This window comes from Mizuhopecten yessoensis, unplaced genomic scaffold, assembly GCF_002113885.1.
Source record: "Mizuhopecten yessoensis strain PY_sf001 unplaced genomic scaffold, ASM211388v2 scaffold11167, whole genome shotgun sequence".
In the NCBI taxonomy this organism is placed as follows: Eukaryota; Metazoa; Mollusca; class Bivalvia; order Pectinida; family Pectinidae; genus Mizuhopecten; species Mizuhopecten yessoensis.
The window spans coordinates 722,423-735,365 of NW_018408913.1; the positions used below are offsets into that span (position 1 = coordinate 722,423).

Below are 12,943 nucleotides of genomic sequence, written 5' to 3' on the forward strand. Positions count from 1 at the left end.
CAAGAATGCATGCACAAATTATGCTCATGTTATTATAATTAGGGCCCTGGATCTGAGATGCTGGTGCCCTATTATAATCATGGTGCTTTTAATTCTAGAGATAATCTAAGAATCCATAAGACAATTTTTTATTAAATTTGATAATGCAGGTACATGGAAATATGTAGATGTGTAAAAAAAAAAAAAAAAAAGGTTTAAAAAGTTTCAAAGGTCAAGGTAAAGGTCACTGTTACCTAAAACAGACGATTGGGAATGGGTATGGTACTTATCTCAGAATTCAAAAGACCATTCTTTTGGAAATTGGACATTGTGGTATATTGTTATATGTACATGTGTAAAAGGGGTTTGAAAAGTTTCTATAGTCAAGGTCAAGGTCACCTTTACTAAAAATAGACCTTTGGGGTAATGTCCTTATCTTGGAACCAAAAAGACAAATCTAAAAAAAATGATATGATGATACACTATGATATGTAGATGTGCAAAAGGGGTTTAAGCCAGTCGAAAATCCTTATTTTCTGGTATTTGGGAGCTGCAATCAATGGTCAGTTATCAGCACATGAGTTATAATTGCAGTCGTTAATTCTGAAATTAATATTTAGGAAAAGAAATGTACAGTGAGATTATTAATATTTTTGCAAAAATCCTGTGTAAAATACCATACATCAATGCAAGTCAAGTTTTTAGGATAGATTTGACCATTGTTCTCTTACTGAAACCAGTGATAGCCTCATAGTCCTAGATTATGTTAAATAATTTCAGGATCTTGTTTAATGTAGAACACTTCACTTGTTTAAAGTAGTGATGCCAACTATCCACATATTACATTTGAATAAAACTTTCTGTTGTCCAGATGGTGTATTGTATCAATACTATCCTGGCCGTGCTCAAGAGAAGTAGATGGCCTGAAGACCTACAGGTAGGCATTTACCACATGTATAATTATTCTTTATGTGGGAATTCTGAAGTCTAATTTGTCAAGACTTAATATTGCAGTCACTCCTCTACAACATCCTAACAAAGAATTTAAAATGGGACAAGGTTAACTTTAGGATGCACATTTTAACCTCTTGTTTGTTACGCTTCCAGAAAAAATGTATGGGGGCATATTGTTGTCATCTTGTCTCTCTGTGTCTCGTCATCATCAAAACAAATGTTTTCCGCATGAAAACTTAAAAACTGTTAATCCTCAAAACAAAATTTGGTGAATGATGCCCCAAGGGAAGGGGAACAAGCCTATAGATTCTGGGGTCACTTGGTCAAAGATCAAGGTCACGTTGGCTATAAATAAGCTGAAATTTTAGGGAAATGTTAATTTCCAGATCCTTTCTCTTGAACAGTATATCATATCTTAAAGGAAAATTTAGTGATATACAGCGGTATGACAAAAGTATAATTTATTCACGATTTTGTAAGATGGCGAAACGTTTCAAGAAATAAAAACTGGATTAAACATGGAAAATGTCAGCAAACTTACCTTATATTTGGTGAGGTGGCCTTTTGATCTTATTACTGCCAACAGACGATGGGAGATTGAATTATAGAGTGCTTGAATATAATCAGATGTAAAGGAAGTCAGATGTAAGAAATCATGGCAAAAAGTTTGTCCTGGGTCTTAGTATAAAAATATAAACTTTATTTATTTTACAACAGTTATGAAACAAGTCATTACAACTTATATTAAACAATTACAACTTATATTAAACAATTACAACTTATATTAAACACTCTAGTTGGCCCGGATGTTAGCATGCTGGGGATCTTAATGTGGGAGGAAACCAGAGAAACCTGGAGAAAAAATGGGAAATTTAGTCATAATGCTAAAAGCAAGGACATCTTAGGTTATTACAGATGCAAGCATTTTTGTTTTGGACTTACTGAATTTTTAATAAAAAAATACTGAGTCCTAGACTCGTAGGTCCAGAAATCTGCAAAAATTACCAAGAGTCGAACATAACCATGTTTTAGGATAGGCCCAAGGTTTTACCCCAACCCCTGGGTCTTAGATCTGAAACTGATTTCTAAATTATAATAATACATATGTTTGTTTGAAAAGATTAGCTCAGGGGACTGCCCTGCCCTAGGAGACTTCATCAGGATTGCTATATAATATCCAAGTTAGCAGTTCAGGCGATCTTGACTTGTCATCAAGATCCCAATATGGAGCTGTAAAGTGACATCTGTGTATACAAATTACTGTTTAAAATGATGCATGTGTATAAGAACTAATGTTTATGAACACATTTATATGATGATACTTGTACAAAGTGTAAGAACATCCATGTAAAAAAATGCTTACTGTATACCGGAAAACTTTTGCCCTTAACTGGTAAAATCCCTTTTCAAAACCATAGCCAAGTCCTTCAATTTCACATTCAGATATATCGGCGATGTGTTGTCTTTGAATAACAAGAAACTCGTTGACCACATCGATTGTGTATACCCTGCTTTGATTGAATCAACGACATCACAGACTCATCTACTTCAGACGCTTTTCTGGATCTTTACTTACAACATGACCAACAGGGACTGCTTACTTTAAAGCTGTATAAGAAGTGGGATGATTTCAATTTTCAAATCATGAACTTTCCCTTTCTTGATAGCAATGTCCCAAGTACAGTGTTTACAGACAATAGATGCAAGTCAAGTTTAAAAATATAGGGATGAATGAGTTAATAGTCTCAACATCATTGTATATTTATCTGCTGTCATGTTATAAATACCACTGGCTTTGTACAGTAGGAGTAGATCTTGTCCACAGTACATTCTCACTGTCTTAAAACACTGCCTGTGAGGACAGGACATTGCTGATGTCAGTTCACTATACTGTAGGTGTTTGGCCTTGTCAGCCTCTGACGCTCTCGACTGTTGATACTGAAAGCCTGAAGTGTGTAGAACTATCACACCTCGCTGTACTGTAGGCGTTTACCTTATCCACTCCAGACACTGTCCAAAATACATTCTCCCTGTCTATATATATATACCCACTGTCTGTGTTGCGCTAGTGTCCGTGTGGATCAGACATAGGTCCCCACCCACTAAGGAGGTGGATGCTGTGATTCCTGTAATCACAGATTACTGTTCCCCATGAGATCGTAAACTAAGTCCCGGGGGTCAAATGGACATGGTGGATATATGACACCTCTGAGTGTGTATAACGAAACACAACTTGAAAGTCTCGGTTCAGGACCAAGATGTGGGAGTTACCCTTGTCCCCTGTCACATCCTGGTCCACCACGGCCAGGTACCCTGTGACTGGACACAGGGACAGTTTTACTGGAGAAGTTACTACAGACTTCCTCGCCTTCGTGACCTTCCCAGGCTGTGTAGATGCTGAAGTTAGGACAACTTTCCCTTCCCTTGTGAACATGGTGATGTTTTGTGGCATGCCTATGATGACATTTCGCTCCATCGTTATACACAAAAACAGAGGTTTGTTGTTTGGTTAACATAAGTTTTGATTGGGCCATGGGTTTCAACTGCATGATGCTGTGATCTTCCTCGGAGCAGGTCCATAGATGTTGTGTGATGTGTGCTGTGCCCTCCTGTGTGGGACAGATAGAACTGATGTATAACATGGAGACTGATGTTCAGAGACAACACAGGTGTCAAGTAACAGTCAGTACTGTACCCCGCCTCTGTCTGGGCGCTGTTGATCATGGTCCTCGGCAGCTTTGCTTCGGGATATGGATGCTTTAAATGTATTGTAGAGGATTACAGTAGTGAGAAATACTGATTAAATAACTTGATTTTCAGATGATATTTCCTTGTAGTAGGTCTGTTCACTTATTATAACAAACGGTTTAATTTTCTCAAACAAATTTAGGACTGTAGAAATTTTTTTAAGTATGAGGAATAAATCCAGTTTAGTTCACATGTCCTCTGGTTCTGATAGCTGTAGCTTTGATAGATCAGAATACACGGTACGGTCAGCTATCCTCTGGCTCTGTTAACAGTAGCTGTGATAGATCGGAATACACAGTACAGTTCAGCTATTCTCTGGTTCTGTTAACAGTAGCTGTGATAGGTCAGAATACACAGTACGGTCAGCTGTGATAGATCAGAATACACAGTACGGTCAGCTTTGCTTGTTCAGAATACACAGTACAGTTCAGCTATCCGCTGGTCTGTTAATAGTAGCTGTGATAGATCAGAATACATGGTACAGTCAGCTATCCTCTGGTTCTGTTAGCAGTAGCTGTGATAGATCAGAATACACGGTACGGTCAGCTATCCTCTGGTCTGTTAACAGTAGCTGTGATAGATCAGAATACACAGTACGGTCAGCTGTGATAGATCAGAATACACAGTACAGTTCAGCTATCCTCTGGTCTGTTAACAGTAGCTGTGATAGATCAGAATACATGGTACAGTCAGCTATCCTCTGGTTCTGTTAACAATAGCTGTGATAGGTCAGAATACACAGTACGGTCAGCTGTGATAGATCAGAATACACAGTACAGTTCAGCTATTCTCTGGTTATGTTAACAGTAGCTGTGATAGATCAGAATACACAGTAAGGTCAGCTATCCTCTGGTTCTGTTAACAGTAGCTTTGATAGATCAGAATACACAGGAAGGTCAGCTATCCTCTGGTTCTGTTAACAGTAGCTGTGATAGATCAGAATACACAGTACAGTTCAGCTATTCTCTGGTTCTGTTAACAGTAGCTGTGATAGATCAGAATACACGGTATCAGAATACACGGTACAGTCAGCTATCCTCTGGTTCTGTTAACAGTAGCTGTGATAGATCAGAGTTCAAGCAGCAGTAGGTTTGAATGATTAAAAATCACAATTTACACTGTCAGCCCTGTATTATACTGGTAGTACCTCAGAGGTGAACAGCCAGGATGAGTTCATTTCATAATGCTGACACAAAATAAAAATAAAATTGACTGACTTTATTGGAAAAATCCCAGGTAATGCTATATATAGACATTAAGTAAGTATCTTCCACTATATGCTTTATCACTATTGACTGATTCGGGTTGCTGTGTACAGAGTATTAGGGTACTGTATATAGCTAAAGTGTATCAGTAGATCTTGTTACTGCTCAGTGATTTTATGTATTCTCATACATATATGTTAACACTTTGTTACAAATAGGTCATTTGTGGATCTTCTGTGGAATGATTGATAAGAAGATAATATGATTGATTTTATAGAGTAAAAGTTGAACCTTTGAACTATCTAAGAATGCAGACTTTCACTCCTAATTTGCAACATACCTAAAAAGTTACATGTAATTTCTACATGTTATTGAATGGAAAGTACAGAGCAAGTATTTCGTTTTCCACTCAACTTTGCCTGGATATTGTCAGTGCATAATCTGGGGTGAAACTAACTACGCTATACTATGTAGACATGGAACCATACAGTTACAATACAATTTGTTCACACGATGTAAGATGTTCATATTTCTGTGAGTTTTTTTAAAATATAATTTTCCCATGAAATATCTAATACTACACTGATATATTTTAAAACAGTCACTGTATGTAGTAGGCTACGAATACCAGGTACAATTATATATCACTAATTACTGTCTATCTTATACTTTTATTCTTAATGCCTAGACAAATTCTAAATCTTAAAGGAGGCGTCATTGTGTAGAAGAGGAGTTATCAAGTAGATCATTAAATATTTGTAGAGGTGGGATTTAACTCCAGATCTTGGTATATGTTACAGGTAGCCAGTGAGAGTGGGTTTGTGATTGGGGTCATGGATGATGGGACAACTGCCCTGAGAAACCCTGCCACCACACACATCAGTGTCCTGCTGGAGAATCTACTAGCCCTCGTAAAGTATGAAATCCTCTTATAGTAAATCACTCTCACTGCTTATAAATATTAATTGATATTTTTGTTGTTAGGAAATGCTCAAATTTGATACTAACTCATCTATGTAATTATGCATTAGTGTAAAAGTATATTTATAATTAAATTCTAATGTAAAAGTATGTTAAATTTTATTACCACATACTTATCAATGTAGATGTACTATTATAATTACATAGAAGTGTAAAAATGCCATTCTGATTATACCTGCTTTAATGTTTTGACCCAAATTACACATATAAACAGCTGTATTATAGGTAAACTGTGTGTTACTCATTAGGGACATATATAGAGACAATTCTGCTGTTAGAGAGTCAATGTAGAAAGCATGATAACTTCCCCTTGTTCTAGGACTATAATAATGTAACATCCCATAGTTCTAGGACTATAATAATTTAACATCCCATTGTTCTAGGACTATAATAATTTAACATCCCATTGTTCTAGGGCTATGATAATTTAACATCCCCTTGTTCTAGGACTATAATAATTTAACATCCCCTTGTTCTAGAACTATAATAATTTAACATCCCCTTGTTCTAGGACTATAATGATTTAACATCCCCTTGTTCTAGGACTATGAATTCCAAGTGGCAGCCTGAATGTCTAAAGTTGCGACATCCAGCTTTTGACAAGTCCTATGATTTGTCGGACACTGACAGATTAGCTGTACTAGGTGAGTTAACATTTCCAGCACATTTTATAGGTATTAAACGCTGTAACTTAAACTTTTTAGCCCACCATCATCTGATGGTGGGCTATTCAAATCACCCTGCGTCCATGGTCCGTCGTCCGTCCGTTGTCCGTCGTCCGTCGTCCGTCCATAAACAATTCTTGTTATCGGTATTTCTCAAGAAGTGCCAGAGGGATCTTTCTCAAATTTTATATGCAGGTTCCCCTTGGTCCTTAGCTGTGCAGGGCAACTTTTGAGACTGATCGGATAAACAACATGGCCGACAGGCAGCCATCTTGGATTTTGATAGTGAAAGTTTGTTATCGCTATTTCTCGAGAAGTACCAGAGGGATCTTTCTCAAATTTTATATGTAGGTTCCCCTTGGTCCTTAGCTGTGCAGGGCAACTTTTGAGACTGATCGGATAAACAACATGGCCGACAGGCAGCCATCTTGGATTTTGATAGTGAAAGTTTGTTATCGCTATTTCTCAAGAAGTACCAGAGGGATCTTTCTCAAATTTTATATGTAGGTTCCCCTTGGTCCTTAGCTGTGCAGGGCAACTTTTGAGACTGATCGGATAAACAACATGGCCGACAGGCAGCCATCTTGGATTTTGATAGTGAAAGTTTGTTATCGCTATTTCTCAAGAAGTACCAGAGGGATCTTTCTCAAATTTTATATGTAGGTTCCCCTTGGTCCTTAGCTGTGCAGGGCAACTTTTGAGACTGATCGGATAAACAACATGGCCGACAGGCAGCCATCTTGGATTTTGATAGTGAAAGTTTGTTATCGCTATTTCTCAAGAAGTACCAGAGGGATCTTTCTCAAATTTTATATGTAGGTTCCCCTTGGTCCTTAGCTGTGCAGGGCAACTTTTGAGACTGATCGGATAAACAACATGGCCGACAGGCAGCCATCTTGGATTTTGATAGTGAAAGTTTGTTATCGCTATTTCTCAAGAAGTACCAGAGGGATCTTTCTCAAATTTTATATGTAGGTTCCCCTTGGTCCTTAGCTGTGCAGGGCAACTTTTGAGACTGATCGGATAAACAACATGGCCGACAGGCAGCCATCTTGGATTTTGATAGTGAAAGTTTGTTATCGCTATTTCTCAAGAAGTACCAGAGGGATCTTTCTCAAATTTTATATGTAGGTTCCCCTTGGTCCTTAGCTGTGCAGGGCAACTTTTGAGACTGATCGGATAAACAACATGGCCGACAGGCAGCCATCTTGGATTTTGATAGTGAAAGTTTGTTATCGCTATTTCTCAAGAAGTACCAGAGGGATCTTTCTCAAATTTTATATGTAGGTTCCCCTTGGTCCTTAGCTGTGCAGGGCAACTTTTGAGACTGATCGGATAAACAACATGGCCGACAGGCAGCCATCTTGGATTTTGATAGTGAAAGTTTGTTATCGCTATTTCTCAAGAAGTACCAGAGGGATCTTTCTCAAATTTTATATGTAGGTTCCCCTTGGTCCTTAGCTGTGCAGGGCAACTTTTGAGACTGATCGGATAAACAACATGGCCGACAGGCAGCCATCTTGGATTTTGATAGTGAAAGTTTGTTATCGCTATTTCTCAAGAAGTACCAGAGGGATCTTTCTCAAATTTTATATGTAGGTTCCCCTTGGTCCTTAGCTGTGCAGGGCAACTTTTGAGACTGATCGGATAAACAACATGGCCGACAGGCAGCCATCTTGGATTTTGATAGTGAAAGTTTGTTATCGCTATTTCTCAAGAAGTACCAGAGGGATCTTTCTCAAATTTTATATGTAGGTTCCCCTTGGTCCTTAGCTGTGCAGGGCAACTTTTGAGACTGATCGGATAAACAACATGGCCGACAGGCAGCCATCTTGGATTTTGATAGTGAAAGTTTGTTATCGCTATTTCTCAAGAAGTACTAGAGGGATCTTTCTCAAATTTTATATGTAGGTTCCCCTTGGTCCTTAGCTGTGCAGGGCATTTTTTTGAGACTGATCGGATAAACAACATGGCCGACAGGCAGCCATCTTTGGTTTTGATATTGAAAGTTTGTTACCGCTATTTCTCCGGAAGAACTAGAGGGATCTTTCTTAAATTTTATATGTAGGTTCCCCTTGGTCCTAGCTGTGCAGGGCAATTTTAGAGACTGATCGGATAAACAACATGGCCGACAGGCAGCCATCTTGGATTTTGATAGTGAAAGTTTGTTATCGCTATTTCTCGGGAAGTACGGGAGGGATCTTTCTCAAATTTTAAATGTAGGTTCCCCTTGATCCCTCGTTGTGTATGTTATATTTTGAGACTGATCATAAAAACAAAATGGATTAAAAGAAGAACTAAACAGATCTTTCTCATATTGCAATGATCGATTCTATTTCTTTCACATTAAGTACTGTACTAGTAAATATGTGAAATGACAAACTCACTTTGAAGGTTGGCTTTCATACACATCAGTATTAAGTTTTGATCAAAAGTAACCTCAAGGTGCATTTACTGTTAACATGACTCGATCAAACAGATTAGAGTAAAGAAGAGAAAAGATCGAACTCACAAAGAACTAATGAAGATCGTACAAAGGTGGGCGCCAAGATCCCTCTGGGATCTCTTGTTTATTTTTAAATCAAAGACATTTTTACATTTGAAAATGTTGTAAATGTGCTTCAGTGTTATTTTGTACACCAGATATTTCCCTTCCCCAATCACATTAAGATAATGGCTTGTTTGTTTGTTTCGTGTAAGGTATCCCTCCGCCATGTGTTGACAACAGTAATAATTACATCTGTCGACAGCCACTAGAGAGGATGCAGTTGTTTCTTTGTACCACTCACGACACATGGTAAGATCTATTGTACCACTCACGACACATGGTAAGATCTATTGTACCACTCACGACACATGGTAAGATCTATTGTACCACTCACGACACATGTTAAGATCTATTGTACCACTCACGACACATGGCAAGATCTATTGTACCACTTACAACACATGGTAAGATCTATTGTACCACTCACAACACATGGTAAGATATATTGTACCACTCACGACACACTCACGACACATGGTAAGATCTATTGTACCACTCACGACACATGGTAAGATCTATTGTACCACTCACTACACATGGTAGGATCTATTGTACCACTCACGACACATGGTAAGATCTATTGTACCACTCACGACACATGGTAAGATCTATTGTACCACTCACGACACATGGTAAGATCTATTGTACCACTCACGACACATGGTAAGATCTATTGTACCACTCACGACACATGGTAAGATCTATTGTACCACTCACGACACATGGTAAGATCTATTGTACCACTCACGACACATGGTAAGATCTATTGTACCACTCACGACACATGGTAAGATCTATTGTACCACTCACGACACATGGTAAGATCTATTGTACCACTCACGACACATGGTAAGATCTATTGTACCACTCACGACACATGGTAAGATCTATTGTACCACTCACGACACATGGTAAGATCTATTGTACCACTCACGACACATGGTAAGATCTATTGTACCACTCACGACACATGGTAAGATCTATTGTACCACTCACGACACATGGTAAGATCTATTGTACCACTCACGACACATGGTAAGATCTATTGTACCACTCACGACACATGGTAAGATCTATTGTACCACTCACGACACATGGTAAGATCTATTGTACCACTCACGACACATGTTAAGATCTATTGTACCACTCACGACACATGTTAAGATTTAATTTACCACTCACTACACCTGGTAAGATCTATTGTACCACTCACGACAAATGGTAAGATCTATTGTACCACTCAAGACACTTGTACCACTCACTACACATGGTAAGATCTATTGTACCGCTCACGACACATGGTAAGATCTATTGTCCCACTCAAGACACATGGCAAGATCTATTGTACCACTTAAACCACATGGTAAGTCTATTGTACCACTCACGACACATGGTACGATCTCTTGTACCACTCACGACACATGGTAAGATCTATGTAAGATCTATTGTACTACTCACGACACATGGTAAGATTTATTGTACCACTCAATACACATGGTAAGATCTATTGTACCACTAACGACACATGGCAAGATCTATTGTACCACTTAAACCACATGGTAAGTCTATTGTACCACTCACGACACATGGTTAGATCTATTGTCCCACTCACGACACACTCACGACACATGGCAAGATCTATTGTCCCACTTACAACACATGGTAAGATCTATTGCACCACTCACGACACATGTTAAGATCTATTGTACCACTCACGACACTGGTAAGATCTATTGTACCACTCACGACAAATGGTAAGATCTATTGTACCACTCAAGACACATGGTAAGATCTATTGTACCACTTACAACACATGGTAAGATCTATTGCACCACTCACGACACATGTTAAGATCTATTGTACCACTCACGACACTGGTAAGATCTATTGTACCACTCACGACAAATGGTAAGATCTATTGTACCACTCAAGACACACTCATGACCCATGGTAAGATCTATTGTACCACTCACGACAAATGGTAAGATCTATTGTACCACTCAAGACACTTGTACCACTCACTACACATGGTAAGATCTATTGTACCAATTACAACACATGGTAAGATATATTGTACCACTCACGACACACTCACGAATCTATTGTACCACTCACGACACATGGAAAGATCTATTGTACCACTCACGACACACTCACTACACATGGTAAGATCTATTGTACCGCTCACGACACATGGTAAGATCTATTGTACCATTCACGACACATGGTAAGATCTATTGTACAACTCACGACACACTCACGACACATGGTAAGATTTATTGTACCACTCACTACACATGGCCTCACGACACATGTTAAGATTTAATTTACCACTCACTTGTACAACTCACGACACATGGCAAGATCTATTGTCCCACTTACAACACATGGTAAGATCTATTGTACCATTCACGACACATGGTAAGATCTATTGTACCACTTACAACACATGGTAAGATCTATTGCACCACTCACGACACATGTTAAGATCTATTGTACCACTCACGACACTGGTAAGATCTATTGTACCCCTCACGACACATGGTAAGATCTATTGTCCCCCTCACGACACATGTTAAGATCTATTGTACCACTCACGACACACTCACGACACATGGCAAGATCTATTGTCCCACTTACAACACATGGTAAGATCTATTGCACCACTCACGACACATGTTAAGATCTATTGTACCACTAACGACACATGGCAAGATCTATTGTACCACTAAGATCTATTGTACCACTCACGACACATGGTAAGATCTATTGTACCACTCACGACACATGATAAGATCTATTGTACCACTCACGACACACTCACTACACATGGTAAGATCTATTGTACCACTCACGACACATGATAAGATCTATTGTACTACTCACGACACATGGTAAGATTTATTGTACCACTCACTACCCATGGGAGATCTATTGTACCACTCACGTCACACTCACTACACATGGTAAGATCTATTGTACCTCTCACGACCCACTCACGACACATGGTAAGATCTATAATCCAATAAAATACAGGAAGATCTATGACACACAGTAAGATAAAATGACACATAAGGTAAGATCTATTGTACCACTTACAACACATGGGAAGATCTATTTTACCACTCACAACACATGGCAAGATCTATTGTGCCACTTACAACACATGGTAAGATCTATTGTCCCACTCACGACACATGATAAGATCTAGTGTACCACTCACGACACATGGAAAGATCTATTGTACCATTCACGACACATGGTAAGATCTATTTTACCACTAACGACACATGGTAAGATCTATCGTACCACTCACGACACATGTTAAGATCTCTTGTACCACTCACGACACATGATAAGATCTATTGTACTACTCACGACACATGGTAAGATTTATTGAACCACTCACTACACATGGTAAGATCTATTGTTCCACTCACGACACATGTTAAGATTTATTGTACCTTTCACGACACATGTTAAGATTTATTGTACCTTTCACGACACATGTTAAGATTTATTGTACCACTCACGATACATGGTAAGATCTATTGTACAACTCACGACACATGTTAAGATGTATTGTACCACTCACTACACCTCATGTTAAGATCTATTGTACCACTCACGCCCCACTCATGACACATGGTAAGATCTAGTGTACCACTCACGACACACTCGCGACACATGGTAAGATTTATTGTACCACTTACGACACATGGTAAGATCTATAATCCAATAAAATACAGGAAGATCTATGACACACAGTGTACCACTCACGACACATGGAAAGATCTATTGTACCACTCACGCCCCACTCATGACACATGGTAAGATCTATTGAACCACTTACAACACATGGT

General features: G+C 38.7%; 1 protein-coding gene across 1 annotated transcript in view; it reads left to right on the forward strand.

Moving 5' to 3' along the window:
- The window catches only part of LOC110467254 (exportin-5-like), a 37,676-nt gene that overhangs the window by 15,340 nt on the left and 9,393 nt on the right, over window positions 1–12,943 (forward strand). Inside the window, exons 19-22 of the mRNA XM_021524297.1 lie at window positions 851–916; window positions 5,687–5,802; window positions 6,411–6,511; window positions 9,233–9,329. Coding sequence (XP_021379972.1) covers window positions 851–916; window positions 5,687–5,802; window positions 6,411–6,511; window positions 9,233–9,329 — 380 coding nt within the window. The remainder of the gene's footprint in view (window positions 1–850; window positions 917–5,686; window positions 5,803–6,410; window positions 6,512–9,232; window positions 9,330–12,943) is intronic.